Genomic DNA, 18793 nt, shown 5'->3' with positions numbered 1-18793 from the left:
ACGTGGTTTATGGTTTTTCTCCCGTGCAGATACATTGGCCTTTATTTCAGTAAAAAATGCATGGGTGTTTCACAAATAGAACAATTTTTGATAGGGATAGGTGGTGTTTATACCAAACTGAGCGTTGGGCTCATTGGATATCTACCCAATCGGCCAAATCCTTGCCAAATGATGTGACATGTTTCTTCAACAGTACGGATCTTCTGTGACTTTAAATTTCCCGCCAGCAAATTCTCATACTCTCTGACCTGATACTGGTCTTTTTGTGTCTTTTAATAATGATTAAAAATCTTTTCTTTCTGTTGCTATCATTATTATATGTGTTTTTGTCATGAAAGAGTCATGGAATGATGTGTTTGTGTGTTGCTTGTGAATAAAGTGAATTTTGTGAGAAGAATTATGTCATTCAAGGCTAAATCTAAAATGGCGGCAACCATGGCTTGCACGCCGGCCGATTTTTGCCTCATTTATTTGCTTATTATTGTCTCTTTTTCCTCAGCAGCACGACTGAATGTACCTAAAGTACTGTTACCGTACTACAGTAGTGTTGCCTCGAACTTCACATTAGAAGTTAAGCCATCAGATCGGTGTTACACATGGTAAGAAAAGTTGACATTCACTTTTTTAAGTTTCAGTGTACGAAATGTACAGTGCTATACCACATTGCACAGCATGCACTGTCAACTTGAACTTCTAGTACTGTCAACTTGAACTTATAGTACATGTATAGCAATAACCTTGATAGCGATATTACAGTGTATTCATAAATGAGAGGGAATGCATAGGAGTAGTCGAAATTGCGGTGTTTTTAAAATGATTGATTTGTGATTGCCTGCCTAAGACAACGTTTTTTAACCTTCATGCAATGTGTGGGGATTTTATGCCTGTGCTCTCTCATGGCTACTTTCAAACACAGCATATTGTTCTTTCAGGACTTCTTCTCGACCAGATGTTGCCACCATTTCCCCTGTCAGCCCTGACAGTGCTGGCTGTGCCACCCAGGCAGTGGTCACAGCTGTCTCCAAGACATCCAATAAAATGACCTCTATCGTCCTCGCTGAAGACCATGGTGAGAGTTGATTGGCTTCATAAGTTCACATCAAATAAATCGTCATCACAATAGAAACTACCTTGAATTACTGTGACACCTACCTCTTAAATAGTTGTAACTGAATCTAAAGATGACTGGATTATTCTTACTCTGAGTCTGATCCAGGAGAAACATTAAATACATTTTCTCATATCGAAAAAAATGAATCTTGTTTTTCCTCTATAGCTGCACTGCCATATTGAGTGTTACATATTTCATATTCTTGCTTGGCTCAGACAGTTACCATATGTCAAATTATTTCCTGTAAGGTATGTTTTGACCACATACAAACTTCTGTTTGCCACTTCAAACAGGTTTTGAGGTTTTGTCCTTACTTTTCTAGTGACAGGTCAGGTGTTGCGATGTGACATCATCGTCGATGCCATCAACTCCATTGAGATTGAAACAACCACCCGGGAGTTGTACTTGGAAGATTCGCCTGAGGAATTTGAAGTGACTGGGAAAGACAGCGAGGGTAACACCTTCAGTGTGATGGACGGGATCGCGTTTGAATGGAGCCTGATCTCTGATACTGATGTGGACCAGGATACCATCGTTGATGCTCACAACATTCTGAGGTAAAGAACGAGATGAGTTGTTCACTGATCTTTTGCATTACATGTAATTCCCCGCCTATTCCAGTTCGTGTATGAAAAATTCATGCGTCAACCTTGCCTTTACAGAATAATATCATTCAGTGAGTCGTCTTATAAAACTCCACCCCATATTGAGCGTATGGAGAAACAAGGTCTTCAGGGAAGCCACATCCTTGTGAATGGAATCAGAACAGGGACGGCTAAAGTGGCAGTCAAAATGAAAGATCCCGCTTATAAGGTAAATGGTTTGTACCCTATATTTAACAAGCTGGCTGCTATTCAACCAAATACCCACACTCAGAAAGAGCTCGGGGCCCCAGGGCTCAAACCTTTGACTTTCCCTTCATGAGGCAGATGCCGTAACCACTAGCCCATTGGGATCAGATAATGATAACATTTTTCAAAGTTTTGGGACATGAAGTCGAAATGCACAAAAGACTTAAATATTTCTGAATAACCTTCTGCCAATACAACAAGATGTTTCCTCCATTTGCAGAATGTCAAACCTTACGTGGTTCGTTTGATAGTTATTGCGAACATCATGTTGAATCCTGGGATTGTGTACATCCTAACTGGAGCCCAGGTTACTTATCTTGTCCAGCTCATTGGACAAACTACTACCTCAGGTAAGCGTAACAAACACAACTTGCTCACAATGAACTCATGCTTTCCATAATCAATCAACTGATTCAGTTTTGATTTGAGTCCTCGCACGATGCTTTTCACTGTTCCATTCATGACTATCGGAAACTGTCAGAAAGGTTGTTCATTCATTGTTTCATTGCAGAAATTCCGATGCCGTCGGATCAGTATTATCTCCAGGTCGAGGAAGAGAAGATCTGTCGCCTAGATGCCAAGACGTCAACCGTGACAGCCTTAGCCAGAGGAACAACCAACATTGTGCTCAAAGATAAAAGTATCCTTTTGCAAATATTGATGATGTGATGTGAGCAAACGAGCCCTTTTGAACAGAAAATATACTGTTCTTATGTAGATTTTGTATAAAAACTGGTTTTTCTACCCCCCTCCCTCATGTATTTGATCATTATTTTGTTTGAAATACTTGCCAGTATGTTTGACTTAACTTTCCATCAGATATCAAAATCAAGGAAGCATTCCGCCAACCATCTGCAGGAATCCATGTTGTGGCGCCTGGTTACCTGGGCTTTCAGGTTCTTCCTGGCCGCAAGTGGGTCCTGGAGGTTTCCAGGGTCTATGAGATTTATATTGAAATCTATGACAAGGACAGTCATAAGATATTCCCATCAGAGGTAAAATATATCTTTCTCCAATGAGTCACATTCTTAAGGTCACTGCAGACATCACCTTTATATTGTCAGTCTCTGAGGGCATGCATTCGATCCCTTCTTTAAGGATGTCAACATATTTCTGGCTGATATCATTTGCCATTTTGTTCAGTGGGATATTCCAAACTTTGTGTTGCTTTCCTTAGCATACTAGTCTTAGTCTTGCTGACCTTGTGCTCAAGGACAGTCAGTTTCGTTTAAATTCTGCTTCTTGTACATACCATGAATGTAACATGTTCGTACATCTTGTGTTTCAGAACATCAGAGTGTTAGCCACCTTCCCAAAGAAATACTTCAATGTTCAGTACTCATCTCCAAATGGCACCTATCATATTGTTGATACGTTATACCAGGGCCATACCCAGCTGACTGGTATACTAAGAGGAGTTATGGTAAGGGTTGGTTAAGCGATTTTAAGTGTGGTTACAGGTAGGGCCATGTTGGAGACTATCTAAAGCAAAGTAACAACTATATGAGAAATTGTATTCATGTTATACACTGGTGATGGTCCACTAAGATTATCAACGAAGCAGCTAGTCAAGTAGTGTGTGTAAAAAGCGGTCTAAATACTCTTTAAAGAAATCTTCTAAACTCTTCAAATGAAGCAGATAATACGCCTATGTTTTCACATTGTCAACCCAAGCGACGGTATAACATGGAAGGAGAACAGTTTGCTTGATTCATAGCTCATCTCGTATATTTCAGGACGGAGACAAACTTTTAGAAATCACGCCAGTCATCAAGAATCTACAAGACGTTGAGATCTATGACCCTATCAAGGTCATTCCTCCTCTACTCGTGTTTCCTTGGGATCCTGTCTCCAAGCAACAGTACACGTACCCCCTCAGGGTAAGTTGGTTAAAATTGAAATTATATTGACTTGAGGATGTTATCTTTGTGTGCCAAACACTGTTTTAGTATGCCCATTGTTGTTGGGGCTCAAAACGTACTCATGTGATGCTGGCTTGGTGACTTAAAAACAGTTCCTTACATTCTACAGGCAACAGGAGGCAGTGGAAACTATACATGGACATCGACTAAGTCAGAAGTGGCTACTGTTAATGTCAAGGGTGAAATCGCCACAAAAGATATTGGGACTTCGGAGGTGACCGCTAGTGATATGAAAAATACTGATATCAAAGGATCTATGAGGGTAAGTGTTTACAAGTTTTTGGCTGAAAGTGTATCTATGCCATCATTGGCTGAATAAATGTATCCCATGAATTGGAGTAAATGTTTTAACTTCAGAGTGAAATATCCTCAAATTAAGCTTAGTCATAGTCTTGGCGCTCTGGTAGAAATGTAGTGACATACATTACATTTGCCACCTATTATCTAATTTCCTCAAATGAAGATATGAACTTTGTTGTTTCTTGGTGATAAAATTGGTCCCTGTTTTTCTCTTCAGGTACGTGTAGTTCCACCTGTCGAGTTAATGTTCCTCCCCTCGGTCGTTGAAGCTGAGATCACGACTCATCTCGATCTACCTCTGGCGGCGTACGCTTACTTGAAGAATCCTGGGAAGCATCAGTTGGCCGATTGTACGCTGTTGCCCTTCCAAGTGTCACTCAAGGATGAGAAAGTGTTTGAATACATCAAAGGTACGATTCTTAGCTGGACTGATTCCACACGAGCTGGAACCACCAGCAAATCAGATGTTTGAAACCACAGGGTACTTTCATGAAAGTGTTGGTACAAATCTGAGCTGGACTGCTCCCACTACATGAGGAACAGCCAACAAATCAAATGTGGGAAACTACAGTGGGGAAGTTGATACAAGTCATTGGCTCAGCAATTGTTATAAACTGGACCACAAAGCCCGTGAAACACACTTGCTGTGACAGAAAGTCCTTTACCTGCTCTAAATGTTATGAGTCCTCATTTGTAATTCATTTCAGTTTTGCCACCGAGTGTTGAAGGGAGTTGTGCTACGATTCGCGTCAAGGCCTTACAGCTTGGCAACACTGAGGTTCACATCGTGTATCAGACCAAGAAGCTCCGCCTTGATGCGTCGGTCACTATCGCTGCTCATCTCCCTTTGAGGGTGAGTTCTGTTTCTTCTTGTTGATTGATGGCTTTGTGCGACGTGTTCGACCCTGTGATGACTTTCTTCCCTGGTTCCGTTACATTTATTTGCCCTTGCTGGGTTAGGCCCGACCGACTCCAATGTGACACGTTTCTTGAGGGTGAGTTTTATCATGTTTTGCCCTACCTTACTCTTTCTCCTGTTTCTTTCAGACGATTGATCCAGAGAACGTAGCTGTTGTGACTGTTGGTTCATCGAAGGAGTTGGTCCTGGAGGGAGGTCCTCGTCCCTGGGTCCTCGATCCTGCCAGATATTTCCAAGATCGTAAGTCTTATTTTGGAGTTACAGGGCCCCCAGAGGTCAAGCTTTGAGATTCCGACAAAACTTTTGTTGAAAGTTTCACCTACTGCATTACATTGTGGTCTGTCTACAGTATAAAGAATGGCTTCTCGAATCTGTTGTAATTGTGTAAAGCCTACCGTTTATGTTTTCCAGTTGGCATTGAAGACAAAAATGTTGTGCGCACGACTCACAACCCATCTTTTGGATTACACAGTAAGTTTAAACTTTTCTTTTTATGAACCTTAAAAAATTACACAGCCCTATTCCAGACATATTTTTTTTAGATCAACCCAAGATTAGACGCCCTCTAATGCACATAGTGTGGTGAAAATATTTTGATGCGCATAATGCATTTTCAATGAAAATGGGACCTAATTTCTGCTACTATGACCTGAATCTCTTCGTTTCCCTTTTTCAGATAATCTCCACTTGTTTCGTGTGTTGTGTATTCAACTTGGGGAACAGGTAGGTCAAGATTTCTGATTAGTTAAAAAAGCCTCGGGGACATAATTTCCAGCATCGCTCCTTCAAAGGAAAGGTGTCAAATGTTACTTCTATTTCCCTCTATGATTTACATGTATGAAAGATCAAAATAGAAATGAATGCGTCATTCTGTCTCCTTCCTTTCCCAGGTGTTCACTGTGAGTGTTGGCAACCAACCCACATCAAAGAACAAGTTTCCCGTGACTGCATCTGCGAAGATTCGGTTTGCTTGTGCCAAACCAGTCAGCCTGCACCTCCAGCCAGTCATCAACTACCCAGTGGAGCTACCCCCTTGTCCGATATCTTTGGACTCGAACCAGCCAGTAAGTATCTTGGCTATTGGCTCAAGAGGCTTTGTTGACATTTTGCAAGTTTGGTTCATGTTTTCTCATCACGACATCAGAAGAGCTTTTCTCACACAAGTTGTGAGTTGTGACCTTGACCTAATCAGCCTCTCTTTTTAGATTCCAGTCCATAGCTACGAGAACTTGGAAATCCTAGTCGTCGTCACAGACAGCAACGGAAGAAAGTTCGATAATTTCACCTCACTTGCTTTTGATTGGTTGGTGTCGAACACGAATGTTGCTGGCCTAGAGCATGATGGGATAGCGACTGAGACGACGACGTTACAAACTGGACGAAAACTGGTTAAAAGTAAGGACTAATTTACTCTTTGAAAGTCCGGTTGTTTAGACTAGAGTCACACTTTTGAAAAGAGTTTCAACTTCATTGTGAGCATTGAGCATTGAGCAAGTGAAGTTGTTCCTGGTCCTTCAATACTTGTATTGGCTCCAGATGTCCAGAATTTCTACCAACTCGTGTTGGGTTTATTGGGCATTTTAAAGGGTTTGCTTCGGATAGTTTCACTTACATGTATCAAGTCAAATTCATAAATTGACCAATTGCTGTCTTCAGGTTACCAGACACTACTCCTTCAAGGAAAGACCGCCTCCCTGACGGTGACTGCCACCATCAAGAAATATCAGCGCCGATACTTCACCACCCAACAGATCAATTTCCCAGTAAGTACATTGGTTTTTGGCTCTTGATATGGGCTGCCTTCTTCAAAGATTCAGCACCTAGACTGTTGAAAACCTTTTGTAACAATTTTTGAGGGGTTAAGCTGGGGTTTTTTCATAACTTGACCCAACTAAAATTCATAGTGCTACGGTTTCTTTATAGGAAGAAATCTCCCCGCGCATCTCCAAATCACTGGTGCTTCTCCTCGTTGACGATGCCATCTTGGATCCCTCCGTTGTGCACATCTTCAATCATCCATCGAGCAAGTTCAACATGGACGTCCGCCATGGCTCGGGATTCTTCCATCTCGAACATGGCGGTGCCAAGGTGGCCAAGACCAAGTATAACGAGAAAACAAGGAAGATTCAGGTAGGTCAAGTTTTTCTTTTTGCCAACAAATCATTTTAGATTTTGGTGGCCATCTTGGATTGATGGCCCCAAAGCTTCAGGATCACAAAGACCATTGAAAATACCTTCCTTGACTTCAAGAAAAGATGTGTCTTCTTTGCTCGGAACTCAAGCCACCTAGGACCTCTCCATGACTAACTCATTGTGAATTTCAGCTGATGGTATTTGCCTGCTATCATCTCGTCTTATGGCTTTTTGACCATTTCTAGGTTTTACCCGTCGATGAGGGTCACATGTCTGTGGTCGTTCATGATCTCTGCCTTGCGTCTGATAAACCCGCCACGGCGCATATCCATATCTCTGGCGTCGACTCAATCAACCTGCGGGTCCTCGATAAGGTGGAGATCAGGAAGGAGATTATCGCATCCGTCCAAGTTCTCGATAAGACGGGCAACCCGCTCCTGGCCAAGTACTTCCAGCTGATGAACCTCACTCCTCACACCGGCTCGGATATCATCACTGTAAGGTAAGTCGGTCTTTCAGGGCGCAAACCAACAATCATTTCATCGCCGCTTTGAGTAGTTAGCACAGATCAACCCTGTAGCAGTGTGAAGTGATTGCCCCTCTGGTCTCTACTAACAGAAGGAAAATAATGAGTTTCTTTGTTAAATTTCAGACCGTACGAGGGCAAGGAAACCGATGCCTACACAGCTGTGTTCATTGTGCACGGCATGTCGCTGGGGACGACAACTCTGACCTTCACAGCCACCTCAAAGGACGACGGCCTCTCCCAGATGACCAGTCAACCTAAAGATATCCAAGTCTTCCCCCCGCTGCGACTCAACCCAAGGAACATCACTCTCATTATCGGAGCGTTATTTCAGGTTAGTGCACTGACACACCAGCCTGAAGTTGGCCAGTTATTTCTTATTCCCTGTTCCTGATTCTCATGTAAATTACTTACTCCGATTCTCACTGTAAAAATGAATATTTTGTTACTTGCAGGTGACGAGCTATGGTGGCCCCCAACCGCAGTCGACCGTGGAATATTCCATAGCAGACGTCGACATTGCCTCCATCTCCAGCAGTGGCCTCATTGAAGCTCTCAAACTTGGTGACACCAAGGTTGTTGGCAAGGCGATAGGATATGATCCAGAGACAGGGAAGAATGAAGTATATTCACAGGTAAATATTGAGTCGAGAGCACAACTTTCTAGTTCTTTACTTGGCTTGTGATAAGCTCTTTAGACAATATCTGGACGATTTGAACTGTAGGGGGAAACTAACTCAGAGGATTCCTACACTGTTGCAGAGAGTTGCCCTCTCCATCGCGTGAGTATACGGTGACTGTCCAAGAATTGAGCTTACATCAATCGGTCATTTTACGCAATGAAACCCTTTCCGTTGCAGGACGAGGTGACAGTCTATGTTGTCATCCTGACCGGGATCAGAATCCACGCTCCACTCACACGGCTTCAGGCGGGAAATAGGATGCCGGTCTACGCTATGGGAACAAACGAACACGTGACACCGTTCGCATTCGGTAGTGCCATCCCACCTTTGACCTTGACCTGGTCCATCAATAACAAGGAAGTCGCTGACCTAAAGAATGTCTACTACATGGTAAGTGTATGAATGTTGCATTCCGAGTTAAAGTGATCTTATCCTGGCCTTCTTGTTACTTGTAAACAAGCAAACATTTTCTTTCAGAGCGGCATCACCGTGCCAAGAGCAAGCAATTTTGCAATGAGGCTGCATACCAAGCGGGAAGGTCACGTCTCCATCAGACTCACTGCTGTCGTCCATCCTGATAGTCGGTTACAGATTGCAAACAACGTCAAGCTGACTGATGAAGTCCAAATACAGGTGAGGTGAAAACTTACTTAAAATGCTTGACCTCTTTCGCTACCACACCCAGTGTCTAATGATTCTATAAATAATGTTATTGTGGTGAATTCATTAGATCATTATTCTGCTGTCAATGAAACTATCTGTGTATCAAAGTATCAGATATGGTTAGTTCTTGTGAAATCCTGGGAATTCACGTTTGCATAATCTCCTCCTCTTCAGGTGTTTGAGAAGTTGACGTTGGTGAGTCCTGACGTCTGCGACGGTCAACTCATCATCACACCCAACACAGACACCGTCGTCAAGACGAACCGCGACAGTACAGCAAGGATGAGATACCGCATTCTGGAACAGCATACAAACGGCCGATCACAGACGGTCATCAAAGTCCACGAGGGAGGACATCTGAGTTCTGGATCATACAGCGGCCAGGCGACTTTAGAGATCATGTCGCTGGAGGACTTTGGTGTCAACCAGACTATGGTTGTTTTGGTGAAGGTGAGACAATTTCGAGATCTAGTCGATCCACCATTTTCTTGTCACATTGATTGTGGTGGGTGACCAGTTCACACACCTGACGAGAACCCACTTTAGGTCTGATAGACACTTAGCCTTAGTGAATGGATTTTGTAAATTTTATTCAGAACAACTAAAACGATTCAATCTTATCTGCTTGCAGGTGAAACCAGTCTCATACATGATGTTGAACGTTGACACAGTGATTAGGACTAGTGGTACGAAGCTTGCTGTCATCCCCGTAGGGACGGTGCTACACCTCTCAGTCAGCTACCACGACGATGTGGGGGCGATGTTCCATCGTACAAACACCAGGCTCAAATATAGGCCAAATAGGTAAGCAATCAGGAAGTTAGAGTTTGTCGTAGTTGATATTCACGCGGTAATATGGTAATACCCTACCAAATGTTTGATTAATGAAAAATCTGCAAAAGATAAAATGCTTGCGAAAAATTTGACGGTGTTCTGGTGACTGTTGTTTTGTGTTTTGTTTGCTTATCATCTCCCTGGCCTTCAATGTTGCAGGTTCGATCTGCTACAAGTTTCCTCCGGCAAGGATAATGGAACACTCGTAGCCAGAGCCACTGAACCGGGTCAGACGGTTTTGAGGGTAAGTCTTTCTGCACAATATCTGTAAGTCCATGCGTGGTGCGCATAAATGTATAATGTGGCAAAGCATAACTGTATTGTTTGACAGTCTTCAGCTTCAAGGACAGTGTGGAACTGGCCAAGCTTTGAACCCAAAACCTCTTGATCGCTACTAGTTTGATACTCTTCCAGTGTGACGTGAAGTTAATGTGTCCTCAGGTTGAATCGACCGTAGTAGATTCCAATTTGCAAGTGTCTGATCATTGATTGAATGACTTATCTGTACAATCTAGTTGCCAGCATCTCAAATTCCGCAAACCATATTCCAGGTAGGCTGAGTCAGTTTTGATGAATGGCTTATTCAGCTTTGGCTTATGAATGTACACTGCGTAGGGTACTTGCTCCGTTCCCGCTCCTTTTCTCTCTGAAATATTTACAAATCTGGTTAAATTGTGCATGATAAATCTGCTTCAAATTTTCACTTATCATATTCTACACTCAGGATAGATCTTTATCTTCTTGCTTGGAAAAGTAGCATAGCTTTCTGTTGCTTTTTGTTTGATTTTGTTATACTTCTATATTTCATCCTTGAAATCTGTAGAAAATGTCAGCAGTTAATTAGACTAGAGGCAGTATTCAATTGGCTTATCACCCCATGTATCCCTTTTTGAGCACCGAATAGCTTTGAACTAGTTGTTAGAATTTGGATTGGTACTTCTTAGATTTTTAGCATTTTTCTGCTTGCTATGTGGCTTTACCACCTAAAGCCAATACTAGAATTGCTGAGAAAATGAAAGTCTTTCTTGTGAAACCATGCATGCTCGTAAGTCCCCCAATATTGGTTCGTATTGGTTCGCTCTCTTTAAGTTTGAAACCTGCCTGATTTCGTTCTTCTGATACCACTCTACACATCCTACATGTGTGTCCTTCAAAGTTGTTGGTGACGTATTGAAACTCCAGAGTACTTTGCACACATGGAAGTCAGGGCTCCAACTAGCCATTCAGCTGTTATCATTTGGAAAAAATCTTATCTCGATTCCTTGGGAAAAATTGTAGGCAATGGTCCAGATTCTTAATCGAATTTGTCCCCTCTGTGAATGTGTCAGATTCGTATAATTTGGTGATTAATGTGTCATGCCCCCTTTCCACTTTCAGATGAGTGTAATTTGGTTTGTATAATTTGATTGTTATCTTCCAGGTGTGGGATGCTGCCAACCCTATAATCTCCGACTTCATCAATGTAGAGGTCGGATATGCCATCACACCGTCGAAGGAGTCGGTTATCGTCGGAGATATAGTCTGCTTCACAAGCCCACTCATTTCAAGTGAAGGTAAACAATTTCATTGTTGTGATTTGCGTTTGAATTCTTGCGGGCTGACACCAATGTCGTGGGAAAACTGTGGGAAACACAGCATGACCTCAAAACGACAGGCCGCTTCAATCCGCCACAGGACTGAAGTTATAGTTTTAGGCAGATTGAACAAACACACCTACCACTGTTTATTTTCTCACCTCGATGTCATTGCTATTTTCTTCAGGTCATCCGGGACACTGGCGATCTACTGGGGACATTGTCCATATCGACAGGGACACAGGAATTGCTGTTGCAGGAGGTGTTGGCCGAGGACTGATTATGTACAATGTGTCAAGTACTGTTCTAACTTATACTGAGGTAAGAATCGGAAACTGTTCCTAAAAATGTCGGCCATTACGTCATGATATTCCAGTACTTCCAATAACAGAACATACACAGATTTATAGACGTTTCTCTCATGATATTATTATTTTTCATCTGGCAGCTACAAGTCAGCCCCATCACACGAGTCACACTCCAATCCAGTGGAATCAAATATCTCAGCAACTTGCCAAGCCGTTCCGGAGTTTATGACATCCCGGTAATGTTGCATGATGGGAGTTCTGCCACAAGTAACGTGCGCGGAAACAACTGCAGTGAGATCCTCGCTGACAATAAATACCATGTGGGTGTTCCGCCATTCGTGTGTGAGGTATCGATGTCGAGAAACAATGCTGATATCACTCCCTATGATCTGTTCCGACCGAGCGCAGTGTTTGATGCAAAAACAGGTAAGTCATTAAGTGCTCCATTGTAAGGTTCATTAATTTGATACGACTATTTCCGAACTAGTCTTGGCTTTGTGGAAGTTGTTTGACGTGTTACTGATGTCCAGTTTCAGTTTGAGTTGGCAGAAGACTGGCCAACCCTAAAATTCCTCCTGTGATTTATTTAGGCAAACAGTTTACCTACACAGCAGTGTTGTGGCCACTCATAGTTTCAGTGACCCGGGGCAGTTACCTCTGTGTTCTTTTATGTCAGATTAACTGATAAGAAGTTAGAGACATATTTCACCAACTTGCCAGCCAAAATGATGACCTCATACAAATGTAATGTAAATCACCAGTTCATCTCTCCATCTGTTGCAGGTAAATACCTGTGCAGGCTCGCCCAGCAAACGAACCGAGACATCGGCCAACAAGTGAGCACCCTGGAGACGGTGATCAGAGTACGGGCTGTCGTGCCGCAGAAAGACCAGCAGGGCCAAGTCACGTCGACGCCACTCGAATTTGATTTCTTTCCCTCGTTCTATCCGTACACCAACGAGCTCTTACTGAGTAACCTCCTGTCTCTAGCTAGTGTCAGGATATCAGCCACTGGCCGGATTAAGGATGATATTAAGGTACAGCCTAACATATGCTATGTTGAAATAAATAAACAAGCACCACAATGTAATATAATCTGTCCGACGTTTCGGTGTATGGAACCTTCTACTGGGAATGAACAGCGCGTGCCAGCGAATTGCTTTAAGTACGATCATAACAATAGTGCTCAGTCCGCGGTTACGCCGCGTGGCTTTGTTTACAAAACATTACTTCTGATTGGCTGGAGAAAAGGTCGTGACCTATTGATATTTACAATATTAGTTCTTGAGATTAACGATAGATGGCGCGCATTGTGTACACGGCATCTAACATATGCGCCAACTCAATCTTTGATTCTTCTTTGAATCAAATCTATGGCGATGAACCACCAGGCCAACACTGCTGAAGTGTAGGTTTTGCTGATTTACATGAAATATTGAAGGCTTCAAGAAAAGTCGTGATGTGACCGCTATTTATATTGAAAGATGATACGAAACTATTGCACTCGAGAAATGTGTCAAAATATTTTTCAGTTCGCCTCGACAATACAAATGCACCATGAGTAATGAAAGTTTCTTCTTCAGGTGATCTCAAGTGACCCCTCTGTTATAGAAGTGTTGGCCCCAGAGCACGACAGCCAATCAGAACACATCATTCATTATCCTGTCCGTCTGCTCGTGAGGAGTGGCCAGTCGTGTCCAGTTGATCGTCAGGATTTGTTTATTGAAGTCGTGTCGCCATTGACAAGTCAGAAACACACCATTCCAGTCAAGCTAAAGGTTGTCGGACAACCAACAGGGCCTCAATCAGGTAAGAGCACATTTTGATGACTTTGATGTTTAAAATACGGCGCCTGAAGTTCAAGTGTTGTTTTTGAATGAAGAGGGATTTGTTCTTTCCATGTACATGTATAATGATGAAGGTTGGCTGCGAGCATTACAAATGAAGTTTAGTTCAGGCGAAACTTTCTGGTAGCACCGAGGGCCATTACCTCGACGATGGAACACTTGCACAGTGCTTAATCTTATACTGGCTGCTCTTATTTTTCGATTTCAGTGCCTACCCCTCCGAGGATTGAGCACGCTCATGAGAAGAAGGGTTGGATAATACTCCTGGCTGATCTCATCGAGGACTACATTGGCATCATCATTGCTATTATTGTGATAGCCATTGTATTCGCCTGTAAGTACCACCACGAACGGCAAGAGAATTGCCGATACTAGGGGTTGTGAGTTCTTCTTACCCCCTCCTATTTGTGTAAACCAATGGCAATAGATACTTTGAATGACGTTTTGGTGGCCATTGTATCATCAATCAGAGCATTTATAAACATAGATCATCTGTGGTGTATTTGCTTGTTTTCCATGCATAAAGTAGGTGTAAACAAATAAGTTTGCTTTCTTTTCATTGAGATATTATTTTTTGTTGCAGTATTCCAGTTCCGAGGGAAAAGGGAGAGTTACAGTTCTGCGAGTCCGCAACATTTTGCTCCGCAGACTCCTGGGCCTGGGACCCCAGTTTATTTTACGAACACACCTCCTGGTAAGTTGTAAATGTCTTGGCAGTCAAGAGTGAAGTGATGTACTCAAGGTCACAAGTGATGTGGCAGTCTCAAGTGTCAAACCAACAGTGTCTGGATTATGAGTCCCAGCAATCTTGTCGAATTTATTTGTGTCAAACTGTGAATTAATGTTGTATTGAACCTTGTTTTCTGTCCTTGTATTTGCAGGCTATGGTATGCATGCTTCACCACATTCCCGCCATCTTTGGAGTTCCCCACCTGAGTATCCTGATAGGAGTATGACGTTTGAGAAGAGAACACCAAATCGATCTCCAACCTTCCAGTGAAAAAAACAAATGCTGATAGGAATCAAAAAATTAAGTTGTATTGTCATGGATGACTACGTATTGCAATATTGACGTTTGTCGTTGGTATCATCAAGGTCATGTCTTGTGCCGACTTCAACAATATGCACAATTGAAACTAAGTCTTTTATGTCCAATTTGCATTTTTCCTAAGATGTCTGGGCTATGAAGTTCAGTTGTGGCTCATTGAGCGTCATGACTGAACAGCATATCAAGGTTGTATGTAACTTACATCAAAGCCTTGGAGGTCGAGATGCCACGCAGAGAAAATTGGAGTTGGGGAAGAGATGACATTTTTTCTTCAGTTAACCTACTGTAATCCAGTAATCTTCTGAACGTGTATTCCATGACAACCTGTTAAAGGATGTTCAAGATTTCCAAAGATGTGTTTATCTGTACACTTGCAGCAGTCAGAGTTCTTTTATGATGTCTTTTGTGGAATTATATTTGAACATTTTGTCCCACCGAAAAAAGTGGGACACGCACTTATATGTACCCATCTTTGTCTGATGAAAGATCTCTGTTTTTTATTGAATATGTTTTGTACGAGTATAATTGACAATTATGTATTTATTTTCCCCTGATGATACAAGGGGAATGTGTGTTGACAGACTCTGGTACTGAGGCACAATTGAAGATCCTTACCCAGGGATCTTGTTTGAAACAGCTCTAAAAACTGCCCCATCGCTGGTGGTTGTTTTGGAGTGCGAGCTGCTTTGTTGACCAAGTTGCTATACACTTTGTACACTGTAGAATGTTTGTCAGTGTTGCAGGTTACAAGAGCAAATGAAGACTTCATTATTCTTGGTGCTAACCATATGTGCTGTAGTGTAAACTGTGGCGTTTTTAAGGCCTAGATTTTGTGGCGAATTGCTTGCTTTCAACTTGCAGTGGACAAACTTCCGATTGAAATGTTCCCAATTGACAGTGCATTCGGGAGAAAAAAATGCTCGCAGAAATTTCACAGTCCACAGCCTGTTTCTTTATGCTCAAGGTAGATAATGAAAGTCATACCACACTGTGTTCATGATCCGAATTTCTTCATATACATGTATGTATTTTACTCCTAGGTTCCAAGTGGAAGGTATACATGATATTGTAAATATACCTTCGAGGACATGTTGTTATTCAAGTTTTCATTGACACAACACACTTCTTGTATGGGAACGAGTTTACAATCTCCGATCACACCCCAAAAAAAGGTCATTGGTTGACTAACGAAGCACCACTGTTCAATGGATTTATAGTTGAATGCAATCATACTACGTCATTTCCGATCGGGGATTGTAAATTTTAACCCATGTATGAAGTAGGGTTCTTGTTTGCACCTTTTGAAAACTGTTAGTGTATACTGGAAAAGTTTTGTACAGATTAACAACTTTTGATTATGAATTAGACACTGTGTGGAACTGAGAGGAAATGATATGTTTGATAACAATTATACAAGTAAATCGTGATTCCCTAGGCTACAAAACTTCCCCAGTAGAGATTTAAAATGCTGTGAAAGGGATATTGTTGAGTGTATCAATTCGAACAAAGTTTTGTGGAGTCGCACTACCATTCCATTTCACAATTTGCTTAACTTTAAATTACTTGCAACTATTTAGCATTTGATATTTTTCCAAAAGGATACTTTCTTTATTTCTCTTTTATAAATGTTGCATAATTCAAAATTGACCAAAGTTGACCATGGCAACAATAACAAGCAGGTTAAGAAATCACGTTTTTTTTCAACGGAACATATTTTGTACCTCATCTTTTGTATAAAAAAAATTATTACAAAGAGTTACATCATTGGCTTCATTCCTCTGAAGACCCTCCTGAGTACAAGATTGACCGAATCAGAGTTGTTTATACCGCTCAGTTTCCCCCTGGAAACTCAAGGCAAAAAGACAGCCGCTAACAGATCAAATTTTGCCTGATACCTCCAATTTGAGATATATGAGGCAGCCACAGTCAAAACCAGAACAAATCAGGCCTTGCACAATCGCTGTCATCCCAACACTGAGAGAGGTGACAGTCATAACCAGACCAAATAAGGCTGACCTGCACCCTCACGTTGAGAGGGATGAAGCAGCCGAACAAGAATGATTCGAGCTTGCATCTCCACTGTTTTGCCAACATGGTGAAAGAGTTGAGACAATCACAACCAGAACGAATTGGGCCTCTCACTATCGCCAACACTGTGTGAGAGTGATGTGACAGTCACAACCAGACCTAATTTTGCCTGATACCTTCTCTGTCTCGCAAATGCGATGAGATGGTCACAAAAAGTCTAATTAGGCCTGGTGGCTCCTCTTGTCTTCCTAACACAATAAAGGGGACAAGACAGTCATGATAAAGTTGAATGTGGCCAGCCTCCAACGTCTTGCAAACATGGTGAGAAAGTTGAGACAATTATAACTCGGCCAAATTCAAACTACAATCTCCACTGTCTTCCCAACACAATAGAGGGGACAAGACAGTCGCCACCAAACTTAATACAGCCAGCCTCCACTGTGTTGTAAACACCTTGAGAGAGATAAGACAGTTACAACCATGCCGAATTCAGCCTGGGAGCTCCACTGTCTTCCCAACACAATGAAGGGGACAAGACAGTCACCTCCAAGCTGAATATGGCCAGCCTTCACCGTCTTGCAAACACGGTGAGAGATATAAGACAGTTACAACTATGCCGAATTCAGCCTGGCAGCTCCACTTTCTTCCCAACACAATGAAGGGGACAAGACAGTCACCTCCAAGCTGAATATGGCCGGCCTTAACCGTCTTGACGACACGGTGAGAGAGATGAGACAGTTACGACTATGCCGAATTCAGCCTGGCAGCTCCACTGTCTTCCCAACACAATGAAGGGGACAAGACAGTCACCTCCAGGCTGAATACGGCCAGCCTCCACTGTCTTGCAAACACGGTGAGAGAGATCAGACAGTTACAACCATGCCGAATTCAGCCTGGCAGCTCCACTGTCTTCCCAACACAATAAAGGGGACAAGACAGTCACCTCCAAGTTGAATACGGCCAGCCTCCACTGCCTTGCAAACACGGTGAGAGAGATCAGACAGTTACAACCATACCGAATTCAGCCTGGCAGCTCCGCTGTCTTCCCAACACAATGAAGGGGACAAGACAGTCACCTCCAGGCTGAATACGGCCAGCCTCCACTGCCTTGCAAACACGGTGAGAGAGATAAGACAGTTACAACCATGCCGAATTCAGCCTGGGAGCTCCACTGTCTTCCCAACACAATGAAGTGGACAATACAGTCACCCCCAAGCTGAATACAGCCAGTCTCCACTAGCGTTCAAGCACGGCAGGAGGGTTGAGACAGTTACAACCAGGCCGAATATAGCCTGGGAGCCTCACTGTCTTCCCCGCACAATGAAGTGGGCAAGACAGTCACCTCCGAGCTGAATACGGCCAGTCTCCACTAACCTTCAAGCACGGCAGGAGGGTTGAGACAGTTACAACCAGGCCGAATAAAGCCAAGTAGCTCCACTGTCTTCCCAACACAATGAAGGGGACAAGACAGTCACCTCCAAGTTGAATATGGCCGGCCTTCACCGTCTTATAAACACGGTGAGAGAGATACGACAGTTACAACCATGCCGAATTCAGCCTGGCAGCTCCACTTTCTTCCCAACACAATGAAGCGGACAAGACAGTCACCTCCAAGCTGAATATGACCGGTGTAACAGTAACAAATGCCCCCCTGAAAAAAGTGTCCGGCCCTATTGTATTCTGCAATATGGTTCTATAGAGACCCGACCGTCAATAGCTCAGAGATTGAAAGACACAATAGAATCCTTTGTTTCCCGGGCATTCTATCCTAGGACATTTTAGACTTCTACACCGGCCTTCACCGTCTTGCAAACACGGCGAGAGAGATACGACAGTTACAACCATGCCGAATTCAGCCTGGCAGCTCCACTGTCTTCCCAACACAATGAAGGGGACAAGACAGTCACCTCCAGGCTGAATATGGCCGGCCTTCAATGTCTTGCAAACACGGCGAGAGAGATCAGACAGTTACAACCATGCCGAATTCAGCCTGGCAGCTCCACTGTCTTCCCAACACAATGAAGGGGACAATACAGTCACCTCCAA

At 42.9% G+C, this 18793-nt stretch overlaps 1 protein-coding gene across 1 annotated transcript; it reads left to right on the top strand.

Annotated features, from left to right (window-relative positions):
• The first annotated feature begins 435 nt into the window (after positions 1 to 435).
• On the top strand, positions 436 to 16438 carry LOC135492685 (nuclear pore membrane glycoprotein 210-like). Its single transcript, XM_064779270.1, has 36 exons — positions 436 to 599; positions 933 to 1069; positions 1434 to 1668; positions 1774 to 1924; positions 2183 to 2312; positions 2474 to 2602; positions 2782 to 2957; positions 3251 to 3385; positions 3699 to 3842; positions 3994 to 4146; positions 4402 to 4594; positions 4892 to 5037; positions 5232 to 5343; positions 5515 to 5574; positions 5780 to 5826; positions 5994 to 6167; positions 6309 to 6498; positions 6760 to 6866; positions 7027 to 7233; positions 7482 to 7738; positions 7889 to 8096; positions 8218 to 8397; positions 8623 to 8835; positions 8923 to 9078; positions 9283 to 9558; positions 9740 to 9912; positions 10102 to 10186; positions 10458 to 10493; positions 11363 to 11495; positions 11704 to 11837; positions 11965 to 12250; positions 12608 to 12861; positions 13408 to 13633; positions 13880 to 14005; positions 14255 to 14365; positions 14553 to 16438. Exons 1-36 carry the CDS (start codon positions 436 to 438, stop codon positions 14669 to 14671), a joined length of 5763 nt encoding a protein of 1920 aa, XP_064635340.1. The 3' UTR covers positions 14672 to 16438.
• The last annotated feature ends 2355 nt before the right edge of the window (positions 16439 to 18793 follow it).

This window comes from Lineus longissimus, chromosome 8 (genome assembly GCF_910592395.1).
Source record: "Lineus longissimus chromosome 8, tnLinLong1.2, whole genome shotgun sequence".
Taxonomy (NCBI): domain Eukaryota; kingdom Metazoa; phylum Nemertea; class Pilidiophora; order Heteronemertea; family Lineidae; genus Lineus; species Lineus longissimus.
The sequence above is the reverse complement of the archived record's forward strand: the minus strand, read 5'-3'. Positions and strand labels throughout refer to the sequence as shown.

Excerpts from the sequence above, each read along its gene's own strand:
- LOC135492685 (XM_064779270.1), top strand. The coding sequence starts at position 436 with ATGGCTTGCACGCCGGCCGATTTTTGCCTCATTTATTTGCTTATTATT. Across the intron at positions 1,925-2,182 it reads TGAAAGATCCCGCTTATAAG|AATGTCAAACCTTACGTGGT; the intron begins GTAAATGGTTTG and ends CTCCATTTGCAG. Across the intron at positions 2,958-3,250 it reads ATAAGATATTCCCATCAGAG|AACATCAGAGTGTTAGCCAC; the intron begins GTAAAATATATC and ends CTTGTGTTTCAG.